Here is a 16,741-nt window from a genome sequence, read left to right as displayed (position 1 = left end):
CGGGTGACGCACTCAGCGCTGGCCGGGACGAAGTAGCTGTCAAACATACGCATCATTTTCTTCATTCGCGCAATCAAACGTAACTTTAATTTAGGACAATCGCATTATCAGCTGAAATCAATTACTGCTCTTTTGACTGACAAGAAATACAACATAGGTGCCGATTATTGAGGTTGGCCACGTGGATGTTGGGTCGACCTTTTGAACCGCTACGTCAATTTTGATTACACACTCAGGGATAAGCATCCTTATGCCATTTGAACATGAGCAAAATCTCAATATTTCATATCGAGTTTGAAAACTGTTGTTGCCATCCCATTGTGCTAATGAGCCTATCAGTTTAGGAAAACTATAATTTAAAAATGCTTTTAGGTGATTCACTTTTTCAGCATGTGGTGAGCACAGAAAAGCTCCTTGAACTGGATGAGTAGAAGAGATTGTTGTTATGAGGCCACATTTTCTAAAAACCACGCCGTTTAATAGCATTTTTTTTCCGTCACTAATTTTAACTTTTGACAATTTCTGTTCGCTAATTTTACTAATTTTGAATTTTTGTCATGAAAATCTAACAAGTGATCATGACAGCTGCCTTCTCTTATTCCGCAAAAGATTTTGGCCAAGAAGGCACCTTCAAAGGATTTTTTTTTCTGCTTGTTACAACTACAGCTTTTAAATGGGAAGTGTCGCATCACAATGCGTACTGAGAAAAACGAGTTGAGAGATTTGAGCAGCTGCAGATGTATTTGACAAGCTTCTTTTCTAAATTGAATGTACTTGATGCCCAGAGAGGACATTCTTCTTCGATGCGGTACTGCTCAGATGCAGTTTTTATCTATTATTTTTTTTAAACTTCGACTTGAAGCCACCTTGCTCGTGCTCGAATAATCATGCAGATGAGCTTACCACCAAAGGTTAGCGGCGTATGCCACAATAAAACCAATATCCGTGAAAAATAAGGCTAGATAGCTGTGTTTAAAGGTCATGCGATACAATTAACCACAGGCTTAGTTTTGTTATTTTCCGCTAATTACAGCTCGCAAGGCTACTGTTATACAGCTTCTGCTTGCGTTTTTTATAATATCTATTCCGGACCTAACAGAGCGCCTAAACAGGCCGTAAAGGGCAAAAAAAAAAAAGCTACGATATGCCTTACTGTCTCCACAATGCGCTTTGGGAACAACGTTTTTGGGCGCAGCCAGTTTCAAGGGAGAAAAACTTACTTTTTCACACTTTGAACTGCATACATCGTGATCAAACTTGGACGATACGTTCTTATTAGTTTAGATACCTTGTTCAACGAATATCCAAAGCGCATTTATTGATAGACACATTTCTTTACCTGCAATGCGTACTGAAGTTTTGAGCGCAGCCAAAAGCACGCGAAACTTTGTGCTTCTTTGCATGTTCCGAACAGCGGTGGTGGAGCTTGTCCTTGAAGGAAGCAAGCTTCGACAGCCTGCGCTAAAGCGTCGTAATTCAGTGCAGCATGAGCGCTGCTTTTCCGTCGCCGCTCAGTCTATGAGGGAGAAGTTTTACTTAAGATGTTTACCATACAACCCATCGAAAAACGTTTAGGGGCGATAACTGAATTGATGCGGAAGAAATGCGATAGCATTCTTCTTTTACGCCTCATTGTTTTTTTTTTTCAGTTCTGATTCTATTCCAATTCAGATTCGATTTTTATTCCGAGTCAATTGTCTTTCGTCATTCTATTCGAATTCCGTTTCCATTCCGATTCCGATTCTATTCTTTCGTATTCCATTGCTATTCGTAATCGGTTCTCACAATGCTGAGAAGCGATTGCGGCGAAGAAATAGCTCCCGCACGCTTCATTTTTGCTCAGATAGTTCTTTGGGAGGCTGTCTATATTGCTGAGAAGTTCTTCATTTCAGCTAGTGGTCACTTTTTACTGTGCCCATTTTTTCGCCTCCGGTTGTCGGGAGAGGGAAATCCCGTAAACACCACGGCTGCCGTGTGGAGGCTTCCTGCAGACGTCGCCGCCGGACAGTGTTCACCTTCACGGCTCTCCCAATGCGCGAGAGACATTCCATTCAGAACCGAACCCTGTGCCCGAAGAACCCTCGCAGAAATGGTCTATAGACAGACTATAGAATTCTTATAGACTCTATTGCCTTCCTATAGATATTTCTTTTTGTCTATTCATAGTCTATAGACTGTCTACAGACAAAATTCTACTAAAAGTGTACGGCCATAAATATGTAGATGGTCCATAGACTGTATAGAGCATTTGTATTGCCTATGTAGACTGTTCTCTAGGGTTTGTGTATAGAGAGTCTATGGACTTTATAGACAGAAGTTTATGGACAGGCCATAGAATGTCTAAAGAAATTTTTCGTAAAGGAACTGCATTGAGTGCATGCTTATGGTCGTAATGCAAATTAGATTGCAAATGTTGAAGTAGTGTTCATTGTCACTATACTGCCAGCATGTAATCAATGACAACGATAAACAGCTGGGTGGCTACGACATCTTTCGACAGGCTTTGTCGCATCGTCGACAGTCGAACTCTTCAGACCGTCAAGCGTGGATCTTCTCACGGAGGACAATACCGGTAATACAAATTAAACTTTACTACGTCAGTGACAATGTGTATGAATCGAGGCAGTTAAAAGGTAGTTCGTATTTTGTGCACGAATCCAAAATTTTCTTCAACGCGTCAGCGTCAAGGCTTCCGCGGTTCTGCGCAAAATCTGGCGCCGTCGTAGTCGGCGTTGTGAGCGAAAAATTCCCGGTCATGTGACCTTGTGACGTCACCACAACCTGCCCACCGGATTGTGAGCAAACTGACCACCGTCACAGGAGGCAGCTGAATTAATCATTGGCTGAACGGGGTTGGTCAGGGAGAGCAACCTGGATCGCACAAATTCCACCGGTGGCAGCACCTGCCGTCCCAGTGGCGCACTGCTTAACCACTGTACCTCTGTGCCAGAAATGCTATGAGGACCCCTATGGATCTGCGAATGTAGCGTAGATAATCACCAATTCCGCGTATATAGGCTCATTAACGCTGCCGCGTCACACACTTATAAGGCGGAGTATAACTGTCCCCTCCAATTTTTTTCGATGTTACTTTTGTCACATTCGGAAAAATGTTATCCTTACGTGCTATATCTCTGCACGTAGATTAGGTACAATCTCTGGCAACAACAGATGCGAATTTATTTTTCTGATAGCACAACATAGGTTCGTTACAGGAAGCGATTTTTTCTTTAGTGTCTACGTACTCGTATCTTCTCGTGCTTAACCTGCTGAGTGCCGTATGCTTGTTCTCATGTGCTTGCTTCTCATCACTGCGAGGCGTCAATAAGTACTCTAAGTGTAGACTAGCCAAATTATTCTTACATTCGGCCACGAAAGCTTTCTGGCTATTTTTATGCAACCATTAGCAACCATACCGAGAGTCGTACAACGCAAACTTAATAATACTCAGTGATCATCAAACAGTCACGATGATGATCAAACGACCTATTTAAACGTTGCATCGTCTTACATTTACTTGCACTTAGTCTCGGAAGCTACCATATCCTGCTTTTCTGGAGCCATCGGTAAACACAGCGAGATCCGTGCAACGTAAGGTTAATGATATTGAGCATTTTTGTGCAGTCAACTATTATAATTTTTTTCCCAAATGCATTTTTTCCTTCCATACCTGCTCCGTTCGTGGCTCTGACTTCAGCTGTCCTCGCTTATGAAGTTACGTCAAAGCTCCATGAGTTCAACGTCACCGTGAGAAACATTGACGCTCGCTCCGGAATGGCAGTCAAAGTTCTCTTGGAGCGCGTCATACACGGCATGGGGACAAACTCGATGGTCCACGTCATCTGCTTGCTCTCGGAGAGGACCTTTAAAGCAAGTATTTCAAAACAAGTGAGTGTACGTCCCTCTCTCTGTAAGGGTGATAAAATGCGCCATGTTTTCTGATTTGAGGCAGCTTGCATCAGTAATTTTCCTTACCTTGCAAAGCGGTTGATGGTGCGTATACACAGTAATATGGTGAAAGTTCTTTTTTGCATTTGTTACTGCTGAAGCTTAGAGCCCCAAAAAGCGGTTTGGAATGATGTTTTGTTACAGCATATTAAACGAGCCCTAACTAGCTGCATAACATTTTTCGTCGACCTCCTTAGCGCTTAATTTTTCAGCCAAATAAATTTTATTACTAATTCTACATTCTTCGCTTTTCTCTTGCAAGTTGTTCCGTCGAGCCTTTGCGGCATACTTGTACTATCCCAATGGAAAGAAACGCCAACAACGCGGTGGTGATGGTAGTGGTTTATTTTATTAAAATAATAACGAAAAGGAAGGAAAAGATGTTTGCTAGCCCCGGCATCTGCCATCGATACTGAAGCACCTGAGCTGGGGCAGCGGAAATAAAGGATAGCAGGCTGAATGGAGAAATGAAATGAAAGAGGTGAGGGGACAGGAACATAGGATAGGGGGAGAAGTAATATATAAAAACTATTTACACAATACGATATGTGTCCAGGTTGTGCGCGTGATTAGTTCATTTTAGAGGAATTAAAACACACGCGCACAGCACTGTGTTGGCTACAACTGGAGTGGGGCGTCCAGTTATTAATCGCGCAAGGCAAGTCGTCCGTGATGCATTCCAGGAAGACTCGTAACGTCATTTTCTTGCCACCGAGGTAAAAGCGCGATTAAAAGAAATTCTAACAACGGTGCGCGGAGCTGCCACGTTGCTCGCGTTTGTACAAGAAAAAACTGCAAGTCAGAGAACGTTCGAACCATTAGATCCAGCTCGCTTGTGGGGTATCACAGGTTTGCGTTCACACGAGTTTTGGCTGCTGTGACTGACATCACATTTGTGCTACATTCATCCTGGCAGATAAGAACCGTCTGGACTCACCTGGTGCACAGCCGCTGGGTGATCCTCGACTACAAGACACGAAGTGCTGAGTATGCGCTGAAACAAAGACCGTGCACCTTCTACCTTCTGTCAAAAGTGGGACAGGTAAATAACCCTCGTTGCCTGAAAGCAGGAGGATAACATAACGGATCAGCATAGCACAAACACAGAAAATCTGAACAAACTCTTCTAGTTTGCATGCCGACCACCGCATGCTGCGTGGCGCTCAACCATGGTAATGTGGAATGTTGAATGCATACCATTTAATTTAAATGGCCGTCGGAAATAGCGAAAACGAAGGGTCGGCCATGACAACCACTCTATATGCACGCGGAGTCCCTCGGAACTCGCTTGTTTTCTTAAGTTTGAAATATATCCCCATTGAGTTGCGCGGTACTCGTGCCGGTGACGCTAGTTGCCAATGTCCAGGAAAGCTGGACATGATAAAGCAGGATGACACACATCCCAGCATAATATCAGGGCAGGAGTTGATCATTCGCATCATAAACGTTCTAGCATCACAAAACGACGAAGGTATCGGTATACCTTCGTCGTCTTCAAGAGAGGAGTGGCCGCTCACTCATGATCACGGGACCACCCCCTGCACGCACTCCGAACCTCGCGCTTCGCGCAACCTTTGCCGTCGGCGTGTGAGACGTGGGTCATAAGGTGCTGCTTCCAAACGCCTCTCGCACCGCCAGCCATCAAACACGCTGTGGTTTAAACACAGGGACCACGCACTATAGGGGCACTACCCGTAGTGAACGCACTGCCCGAAGGCAAAACCAACGTTGCCAGCAACGTTGGTTTTCGCAGCGGTGCGAAACGCACAGCGGCGATGCATGTGAAACGAAAGCTCGCGAACCGCTTCGCAGCGCCGCGGCGCTGTTCGCTCTGTTCGCCAATTCGCTTGGATGTGAACCGCCCTTTAGAAGGAGCTTTTTCACGCGTGCTCCCTTTCTTGGAGCGAAGAAAAATAAAAAATAAAAAGTAATTTTCGCGGTCCAAACTGAAAAATACTTCAGTAGGAGGTAATATGACCGCATTTATATGACCGCAGATATAAGTGGAGTGTTTGACTGGTTCTCGCAAAATTTCATTTTTTTAAACGTTAACAAAACAAAACTGATATGCTTTAAAAAAAACCTCATAAAATTATTTTAAACCAACAACTGTATCTTCACGCATCCCATTGTTACCAGCGTAATTGTAAAGCTATGCAAATGGAGAGAACAGTTCTCTATCTGGTCATCCACTTTGACCAACACCTCACATGGAGCGACCACATCGTCTACCTCTCTAGAAAGATAAGGGCCATTGCGACTATGATGTATCACCTTCGTGGAAAATCTCCGCTTCATCTTAGACGATTGATCTATACAGCATTAGTAGAACATGTTTTAAAGTACGGCATTACTGTATATGGTAGCTGCTCCGAATATAAGAAAGAAGCATTAAATGTTATCCTAAAAAGAATAGTGAACACTATATCTTACGCCACCAGACTACACTCGGTTTGTATGAAAGGGAAATACGATAAGTTAGGAATCCTTCATATTCGTGAACTCTTCCACTTTGTTGTGTTAACGCGGTATTATTATTCAAATGAATATAAGACTCCCGTAAAAAAAAAATGTCACCTTGAGAAAAACGGAACGCTTTGTTAAGCCACGGGTTTATACAAACTATGGTAAAAAGATGCGCAATTATTATGTACCAGCTGTATTCAATAAAATTCCCGATGATCTATGTGTTGCAAATAAAAAGCATAGGATGATGAAGGACATAAGAAATTGGTGTGCAGATGTATTGCCTTGTATATAGCTTGAGTTGTTTCATATCTGCTATTTTGTGTTCAGACTTTTTTCTCTGTGTTAGCATGACTGTTTAGAAAAGAAATGTATTCATACAGAGTTACTTTTTCACCTGCTGCCTGATCAGCCAACAAGCAAAATGTGCTTAGGCAGATCAGAATGTATGAATATGTACGCATACAGACGAATAAATTTTGATTTGATTTGATTTGATTTTCTGGTAGGAAGGTGAGTTTACAGCTTCAAACGCTATATTTGTCTAGTTTTCTTTGAATGCTGCTGGCGAACAAAAATGTTATTGCGCTCTCTTGCACTGCACCCAGGAATTTGAGCTTCTGGGACCTAAGTCGGCCACAAGAGCGAAATGCACTGGAGTGACGACCCTAGCAAAGTGGCCCGTCACCGGCAATGCGACCTCGGTTGTCGTCCGTCCACCGGCCACGGAGGAGCGGTCGAACGAGCTTTTTCTGGCGTGCTCGGAAACCAAGGTGGACGGTCAGAAGCATGTACGTTTTATGCTGTGCAATTTGTGCTCGCTGCTAACCCTAACGTCGTCTTCATGTTGAGCGTAAAGGCGGCTAGCACATTTTCCTCCCTGCGAGGCGAAGAATGGGCGAGGTAGCTGTCCCTGCGATAGCTGTGGCTTGAACAAACAGCTCTCGGAAATTGACGACGAAGCGTTGGGAAGCAAAAGGGCCTGAGAGGGTGGCGTGTTTCATTAAACTGTATGCCATAAAGGTCGCAGCTTCATTGCAAAAGTGCTACTTTAAACGAATAATTTACACCCTGCTTTGAGATGGATCAAGGTAATTCGAAGATTAGTTCTTGACACCAAGTTGGAATGACAGGGGTGCTGTCGCAGTAATTGCTGAAGTTCGAAACAGTCGGAAGGAATGGAGGCTGAACGTTGTTGATGGTCTATTTTGACTTAGTCTGAGCATTTTCTTTTTTCTCTCTCACTTCAGCTTAGGTTCATTCGACCAGGTGAATTAGAGGGGCTTCGGATGATCGTCCGGTACTTGAACATCACGTAAGTTTTTTGCGCCGAGTAAAGAATGGAACGATGGACACAAAACAACGCTTTTAGTGTAGAATTGATAGCAGCAGAGAAAGGGGTCTTTTCTGTGGCTTCTATTTTTTTTTCGCAAATGTGTGCACAGTTTCATCACAATTTAGATTTCCATACATTAAGCAAAAATTGCGCATGTTCTTTAGATTAGATAGCACTTCAACTGCATTTCAATCGCTTTTTCTCCACAAATGCGGCAATGCTGTGATTTTCGAATAAATAGTAAGGACTACTTTCTGCAAATAGTTTATGGGGGTTTAAAGTCGCAATGCGATTCAGGCAATGAGGGACGCCGTAGTGAAGGGCTCCGGAAATTTCGACCTTCTGGAGTTTTTCAACGCGCACTGACATCGCACAGTACACGGGCCTCTAGAATTTCGCCTCCATTGAAATTCGACCGCCACGGCCGGGAACGAACCCGCGTCTTTCGGGTCAGCAGCCGAGCACCATAACCACTGAGCCGCCGCGGCGGCGCCTCTTTCTGTAAAATACTGAAAATGTCTTAATACGCTTATTTTCACCAAGAACCACCTTAGACATTGTCTTGTTGTAATTGAGACCGACTTTGTGTTCAGCGCCTGCGGCTGTTTAGAGAACTGATCGTTTTTTTTTCGTCATTTCTAGGCATTTGAGAGCTGCCATAGCACCGTTACCATTCACACCCAACAAGAAATTTCCCGAAGATGGCACGCTCACAGGACTTTTGGTACACGGGGTGAGTGCCACACCTTTACACCAGAATACGTACTTCTGATTTTTGCACCTGAATTACTTCGCTCTCTCTTTTTTTGAAGCGAGAAGCTACACTACGCCAGGTAAAGCAGTCGTCGGGTAGGTTGGAGAATGACCTTGAACGACCTTCAGCCCAACCACGTTTATCCCTTCCTTACGGCGCGGTTCGGGTGTCCACCGATATATGTGAGAGTTACTGCGCCATTTCCCTACCTAAGAATAATAATTGTTTTTTTTGGGGGGGGGGGAGGAAATGGCGCAGTATCTGTCTCATATATCGTTGGACACCTGAACCGCGCCGTAAGGGAAGGGATAAAGGAGGGAGTGAAAGAAGAAAGGAAGAAACAGGTGCCGTAGTGGAGGGCTCCGCAATAATTTCGACCACCTGGGGATCTTTAACGTGCCCTGACATTGCACAGCACACGGGCGCCTTAGCGTTTTGCCTCCATAAAAACGCAGCCGCCGCGGTCGGGTGCGAACCCGGGAACTCCGGATCAGTAGCCGAGCGCCGTAACCACTGAGCCACCGCGGCGGGTAACTTCCTCAAAACCAATTTTCTAAGCCAATCTAAAAAGAAAAAAACCCAATCCTCTAAACTTCTTACCCGCCGTGGTGGCTAAGGCTCTTATCGAGTTGAAGAGCGCAACGGACGGACGGGCTGACGGACGCGAGCATCAGCCATTAAAGGCTTTCGCCTTACAACTTGGGGGCCCTCTTAGCCACATTCTCAAGGAAGAAAATGCGAAAGCATTTAGGTTGCCTGCAATGGTGTCTAAAATGAGTGCCTAATGTGCTTCTTGCTGTATTCCCGCCAAAACTCCGGTTGTAACCGGTTACATTGCCCTTATGTGGTATGCATGAGTCATCAGCTTCTAGATTGTTCTAGTACCATTCATTGGATTATCTTATGGGGTTATGCTAATCTGACCCACTAGTACACCTGAACCGATCCACTAATCTGCTTTAACCTATCTTTTAGGGTAGGCCTACTTTCAAAATTTTGGAGCTGTTTTAGAATTTTTAAGGGTGGCCCGACTTCCAACGTTTTTGGTCCTCCTATTTTCAAATTTAGCCGTCCGTACGATTGGTACAGATTTTGCTGACGACACGACCATCTTGATGAGTCAGGGGATTTCGCGACAGAGAAGCCGCAAATTTTTCATAAAACGAAAAACCTGAAAGCTGTCGCATTAAAAGGTCAATGAACCCCTGCTATGCACCCCAGCTTTCCCTGTGCGGACTCTAAGCGTCATAACATGCGCAAATGTGCTCCGCGCTGTAATACACGGGCTTCAGTCGGAGCCCACCACACCAGGACAGTCCTAAGTTCACCTTGATAACTTAGGAACACTAATTCATTCACGAGCGCAGATGAAAGCCTCGAAAAATACATGGGTCTGTATTAAAGCTCCGGTTAGGGACGCGCAACGAGATGATACTTATTATATGAAAAAAAAACATGCATCACCCAGGCGTAGCCCGGATTAGCTTCCAAGCGTTCTTGTTCCTTCTTGTTCTTGTGAACCAGTGATCACAGAGGCCATATTTTGCAACATTTACTTATTATAATCTCTCATTTCTGTACCACTCAGAGCCCCAGGCTTTGATACATGGGCCCTGTGGCAAGTTTTGCTATTGGCTTGGTCAAAAAGCTCAGGCCTGCCCATGGATACTGCCTCGGCGCTTGTTTTGCCGATACTGTTTGTGACATCACTCACGGGTCATGCGAGGCGCCCTTTCCGACCAGATTCTGATTCGGCTTCGAACCTGTTCGTTGATGCTTCGAAAAAAGAAATTGCTACACCGAATACTTTATTTTTATTACTTACTTTTAATTAGACCCTTAACAACAGACTTCGAGGTCTGATGAATATAGTGCGATCATCAAGATGTCAGAAAATCACCAGGAGTCTCCCTTTCACGTTGCTTAGTTTTTGATGGCCGAGTCTACCTTTATCGCTTCTAGTTCTTTATTATTACTCCGCACTTTCTGCACAGCTTGAGTGTAATTTCGCTTCAAGTGGACTTGAAAAAGCATATGTTTTGAGGGAAGGAAAGGTTTTTGAGGAAAGGCAAGAACGCAGTAGTTCTCAGGTCTCGACCTCTCGGTGGACACCTCAACCGCGCCTTAAAGCATGCAACTGAAGGTGCATATGTAATCGATCCAAACCCCTGTCGCAAGTCTCAGAAAGCATGCAATTGAAGGTGCATATGTCACTGGTCCGAACCCCTGTCGCAAGCTGGCCTCCAACTTGACTAAAACATGTAAATTATGTATGGTTTGGTTTCTGGGGGTGTAACGTCCCAAAGCGTCTCAGGATATGAAGGGCGCCGTAGTGGAGGGCTTCAGAAATTTTGATCACCTGGGATTATTTAACGTGCACTGACATCTCACAGCACACGGGCCTCTAGAATTTCGCCTCCATCGAAATTAGACCGCCACGGCCTGTAAACTATATATGTGCAAAGAGAAATGCTATGACCACCCAGTATGTTGTACGACGAACGGTTGCTCAAAATTTTGGTGAATGTATCGGGAATGCTGCCACCACACTGAGGTCAACCAGTGATGCCATCGCTGGGATCTCATCTGCACCTGCGATATGTTGCTCGAACCAGCGTCGTCGATTCGGCGGACGCTGTTTTGTGCCGCGCGTCTCTTTCCATAAATAATGAGTGATGACGTCATCGTTTTATTTCGTCACTTTCAGCTTTACTAAATAACCAGCTATTTTTAATGCACTAATTAATTTCTTAATTGACTTTACTAATTAAATTTGTACCGACATCATTACTCATCACGTCATATAACAGCATCAATTTATTACTCATTGCCATTAAACTTTTACGCATTCATTCATTCATCTGGAATGACATCACCGTGTGGACATATTTTGCGGACACAACTGAGCCATATAATTAATTAGCACTCCGTGCTCTTCGTTTACCCTCAGTGGAGCCGTTGAAGTAAGTCTGAACGACGTGAAATTGGTGCCAGTTCCGCCCGAATAAAGTTGTGCTAACTCCACCTTTCGAACCACTCGTTCTCTTCCCTCAGAAAGCGGACGTCAGCTTCTTTCACACGGTGATCACCGAGCCCCGAGCTTTTGCCGCGGACTTCGTCTTTCCGATACGGTACGAAAAGATCGCGTACATGTTCCCGTCTCCGAGGGTCTACACGAGTGGATTCGCCGCCCTGAGAATTTTTTCCTTGCCGGTGAGTCTACTACTTCATTTCGGCACTTCGATGGCTCCCAAGGGTTGTATTACGTAGGAGCCTGCCTTCCAGCTAACTCCAGGAGCTGGTCCGATGCCTTCAGCCCTTCGCTCCTCAACGTAACGATACACGCAATGTTTGTAATAATAATTGGTTTTTTGGGGAAAGGAAATGCCGCAGTATCTGTCTCATATATCGTTGGACACCTGAACCGCGGCATAAGGGAAGGGACAAAGGAGGGAGTGAAAGAAGAAAGGAAGGTCTTAAGAGGTTCCGTAGTGGAGGGCACCGGAATAATTTCGACCACCTGGGGAACTTAAACGTGCACTGACATCGCACAGCACTCGGGTGCCTAAGCGTTTTCGCCTCCATAAAATCGCAGCCGCCGCGGTCAGGTTCGAACCCGGGAACTCCGGATCAGTAGCCCAGCACTCTAACCACTGATCCACTGCGGCGGGTGCAGTGTTTGTAGCCGGTGTCTGTATTTTGGATCAAGGTGTGCGCACTTAATGCGAACTGCGCCAATTTAAGGGCGCTGTTGATGAAATCGTTAAAATGGCGACGCCTAGTACACTTGAATTTTATTTATCATCGTAATATTCCCACTGCGTGTCGGGTGCCAACGTTATTCTCGTCCACCCTCTGCACTGCTGCTGCTGCAGACGTTTGACGGAGCTTTGAACTAGAGACCACGCGGGGTTGACGTCGGAGGGAAGACGGTCGGCAAAGGAGCCGCACGCCGCTGCACGCGTTCTGCCAAGCCACGCGTTTTCCTCGAGGTTTGGCAAGAAACTTGAGTTGGTAGCTTCAGTTGGGACCCGCCGCGGTGTTTCAGTGGTTAGGGCGCTCGGCTACTGATCCGGAGTTCCCGGGTTCGAACCCGACCGCGGCGGCTGCGTTTCGATGGAGGCAAAACGCTAAAGCGCCCGTGTGCTGTGCGATGTCAGTGCACGTTAAAGATCCCAAGCGGTCGGAGTTATTCCGGAGTCCTCCACTACGGCACCTCTTCCTTCCTTTCTTCTTTCACTCTCTCTTCTCTCCCTTCCCTTACGGCGCGGTTCAGTTGTCCGACGTCCGACGATATGTGAGACATACTGCGCCATTTCCTTTCCCCAAAAACCAATTATAGCTTTAGTTGGTAGAAGTTGTCAACTATGGAAGCTAAACAGAGTTAGCCTATGCTGCGTTAAATGGAAACAGCTGTAGAGACTAAAACATTTTCCCTCTGATTCCAAGGTCGCGGCGGCCGCGTTTCGATGGAACCGAAATGGAAAGACGCCCGCGCGCTATGCGATGTTCGCGGTCATTAAAGAATCCCGGGTGGCCTCCGCAGTTTTCCACTGTGGCGTCCCTCACGGCCCATGTGTCGCTTAGGAACGTTAAACGCCCCAATTTACAATTGAACATATTTTTCGCCACGAAGCATATTCGTCTGTTTGAATGTGCCTGGGTGTTTGACGGCGCCAGGGCTAGAGAAGCCAACTTAGGCCGTGGCGCCAGCTAGCGAAATTCCAGCTGTGCGTCAGTGGGAAGCGCAGCTGGAGGCGCAGGACATAGGTCTTTGAGGCAGCACTTAATAGTTGCATAGTGCAAGTCGCCAGGTTGAGATGGCGCCACATTGGCCACCCAGGGCGCATTTTCTGCTGCATGGCCCTCCCCGTATGGGTGAGAACATATTCAGTGCATATAACAGCCAATTACAGCAGCAAAACAGTACCAAGTTCGCAGCTCCACGTCATCACTGTCCTCGTTCTTTTCCCCGCAGTGTTATCTGTTTGCTGGCGCGTGTCTTACTGGCACGTTAACCTAAAACATAGTACACCAAGATTTTATGACTGTACTATAGTGTTGTTTCCAGTGTACAGTTTGATTGAAACATGCAAAAATGCTTCTTTTGCTGACCAGATTGCTTTTTTCTTCGTTTTTTTTAACGTTCAGCGATGTTTTCTCATGCGGATTTACTAGTAGTGCTGGTCAAGCCCCATAAAATTTAAGGGCGATCAATTGGACGTATGCGAAGGAAATGCGATAGCATTTTTCTTTAACTCACCAAGCTATTCCAATTCTGATTATATTTCAGTTTGATTTCTATACAACTCTTAATTCTATTCCAGTACTGACTGTATTCCAATTCTGACTCTATACCGATTCTTATCGCTTCTTTTATTCATTTTTGCTGCGTCAGTCTTAGCCATTTTCATATGAGCAAAGTCATTGTTAGTCCTCCTTCTCCCCTACAAGAGGAGTGAGAGAGGATGTAGGGGAGAGGCGAAGAGAAGAGGCGTAGAGGGAGAGGGAAGGGCGGTTGGCAGGTAGCAGGTGTGACGATGGCGGTCGCCGAGTTCACGCTCCAACGAGGCTTCTGTGCTGTGGCGTAATATTCGAGCGACACGGTTCCTAGCTGTCTCAGGTTGGGATGTGTGTATATTCAGCATATCAGCCCTATAACGCATTGCTATCTTAACTAGTATAGCCAGCGTACCCTTGTTTCCTATGTATTGATAATGTTCAGTGTGTTGAGCCTTGGTAACACTCCGTTTGTTGCAAATCGTTCGTCCAAGCGTAGCAGCGTCGTCGCCAAAAGTGCTTGACTCTTAGGAAATCCCAGTTCATGTAATATCCTTCTAAAACATTTCGTTAAGCTCATTAAACGCCGAAAAGCGCTGTACCGCCTAAACTGGCTAATCAGCTCAGGAGTGCTCGTTTACCGTACAAGTGCACAGCATGCGAAGGGAAAACGCAGCATTTGTGATTGTGGCCCGCGTTGTTGTCACAGGTGTGGACTCTTCTCGGGGCATCGCTTCTGTTCCTGACGGCTCTTCTGCGCGTGTTAACCTACGTCCACAAGTGCAAGTCCGATCCAGGCTTCGTCGTGCTGGCATTGTTCTTGGGACAGGACACAGGTAGGCTGCCCGGTAGCACTCGTATTGTGCTTCAACAGCCACGTCTGAGCGAACAGCGCATTCACTGCGAGATAGAAATTTTTGCACTCCGAGCATTTGCCGTCTCAAACAAATATGATCTAGTAGTCAGCAGCTCTGTGATGTGTACTCTAGAGCGAAAGCAGCGATGGTACACCGAGCACTCCCTACAAATCTTTGCTATTCCTGTAAAGAGCCATTGCATTACAGACCTTTTGGTGGACTGCCGGTCTTATGCGGTCCAAATTTAAGGCGCATTAATTCAAGGCGTGATTGCAACCGGCCCAGTGATGGCCACTACCGGTATGGAGCTGGAAGAATTTATTCTGCTTAATCATAGTTCAATACTATTCGAAGCAGTGAGTCTAATTATGTGCCATTCTTTCGCGCACATATAGTGTTAAAACGAAATTGTCTTAGCTATAAGGCCCTAGAGGCCACGTGGAGGTAAAATGAGGGAGCTGCAGTGTGTTCGCAACAACATCCTCTATAGCGCACCAAAAGATTCTGTACTTCCTCTCGATGCTCTAGCCCCTTTCTCGCTATCTAGCCCTGGAGTCTGCCTGGAACGCCCCGTTCACCGTAACCGGTTTTCACGGCAGCAGCGGTAGCTGTTTGCCGCGAGATCGAGCAAAGTCGCCACCTCGCGGCGGACCCTACGCGTAGTGTGGACGCCCGCTCGCGTCGTCTGCTAGCCAGCTTACATACGGCAGACATTCCTCATGGCTGTTGTTTGTCTCGAGATTTTAGGGAACTCCTATTTACTTGCCTGCCTCTTACGCTCCAATAAAGACAATATTTGTTCATATCCGGTACGTAATGATGGACCACCACTTTCTCCGTCGAGCCGCCGCGGTAGCTGAGTGGTTATGGCGCTCGGCTGCTGACCCGAAAGACGCGGGTTCGATCCCGGCTGCGGCGGTCGAATTTCGATGGAGGCGAGGTTCTAGAAGCCCGTGTGCTCTGCGATGTCAGTGCTCGTTAAAGAACCCGTGGTGGTCCAAAATTATCCGGAGCCCTTCACTACGGCGTCCGACATAGCCTGAGTCGCTTTGAGACATTAAACCTCCATAAACCAACCAACTTCCTCCGTCGGTCTTCGGCACTGCAGATTATTTGCCGCGCGGCGTCTTTAACACAGCGATGGTGGCGTTACGTTCCCCGTCAAACCACAACGAAAAGACCGCTGACGTGCATGCAACTGAATGCAGCCGCCCAGCGATTATACATTGTCGTCAGCAGTTTGAATGGGACATTTTATGCCCTCCATCTGCATGATCAAGTTGAGTTTTTTCGTCTCGCTGTGTTAATCGCTTTCGTAAGGTGCTTATGCGTTATTTATTACTGTTAAAGTTTAAAGCTATTGCGCATGTGCCACATCGCAACAGTGAGAAAATTTTACCCCAGAAAACGGCGAAAACGCTTGAGGATTCACATCATGCCCAGCACTTAAACGAAACAGCAAATATTACCGAGTCAAACTAGATAAAGGTACGCCATTGTTGGCCAAGTAACGTTGGTACTCGCCCGGGTGGAAGTGTTCTCCCGCCTAAGCTCATTGCTCCTGACAAGTAAAAATTAAGAGAAAGATACGAGCAATATATGTACTACGTCAGTCTATGGAGTGGAATATAATATCACTGAATGTCATACGCGCTTCACTATCTTTCCCTTCATACGTGGTGGCGTTTACTTGGCGATGAGTAATAGATTTAATCGTCGCACGAATACGGAGACAATCGATTTTTGTTTGAACAACAAATTAACATGCGGAAGGTTTTATCTCCGGTACCTCTTTTCCGAATATCCAAACACACTTTTCCAAACACACTTGTGTAGCGACGGTGCCGCCACCTGTAGGTCGATCTCGCGGCGAATAGGGTGGCTCGTTTCCCGCGCCGAAAGCGGCGCTGGCTCAATCGACGCTACCCTAGAGGGAGCAGGCAGCACCTTCTCTGTCGCAATGAACGACGGGAGCTCCCCGTCCGTCATTGGGAGCACGCCAGCGCGGGCCCCAGGAAGTCAGCCGCACTTGACGCGACATGCAGCAGTCACGCGAGGAATGACGGCGCCTTGCAGATCCGTCGCTGACTCGGCAGCGGA

The 16,741-nt window shown here is 46.2% G+C and overlaps 1 protein-coding gene across 1 annotated transcript; it reads left to right on the top strand.

The window, feature by feature from the left end:
• The first annotated feature begins 3,706 nt into the window (after positions 1–3,706).
• Positions 3,707–16,518, top strand: LOC144124312 (uncharacterized). The gene is made up of 7 exons (XM_077656947.1): positions 3,707–3,888; positions 7,023–7,205; positions 7,665–7,729; positions 8,393–8,483; positions 11,559–11,717; positions 14,494–14,620; positions 16,478–16,518. The coding sequence occupies exons 1-7, from the start codon at positions 3,775–3,777 to the stop codon at positions 16,516–16,518; spliced, it is 780 nt and encodes a 259-aa protein (XP_077513073.1). The 5' UTR covers positions 3,707–3,774.
• Positions 16,519–16,741: the final 223 nt, after the last annotated feature.

Source organism: Amblyomma americanum, chromosome 3, assembly GCF_052857255.1.
Source record: "Amblyomma americanum isolate KBUSLIRL-KWMA chromosome 3, ASM5285725v1, whole genome shotgun sequence".
NCBI lineage: Eukaryota > Metazoa > Arthropoda > Arachnida > Ixodida > Ixodidae > Amblyomma > Amblyomma americanum.
Note: the sequence above shows the minus strand (reverse complement) of the source record. Positions and strands in the feature narration are given on the sequence as shown.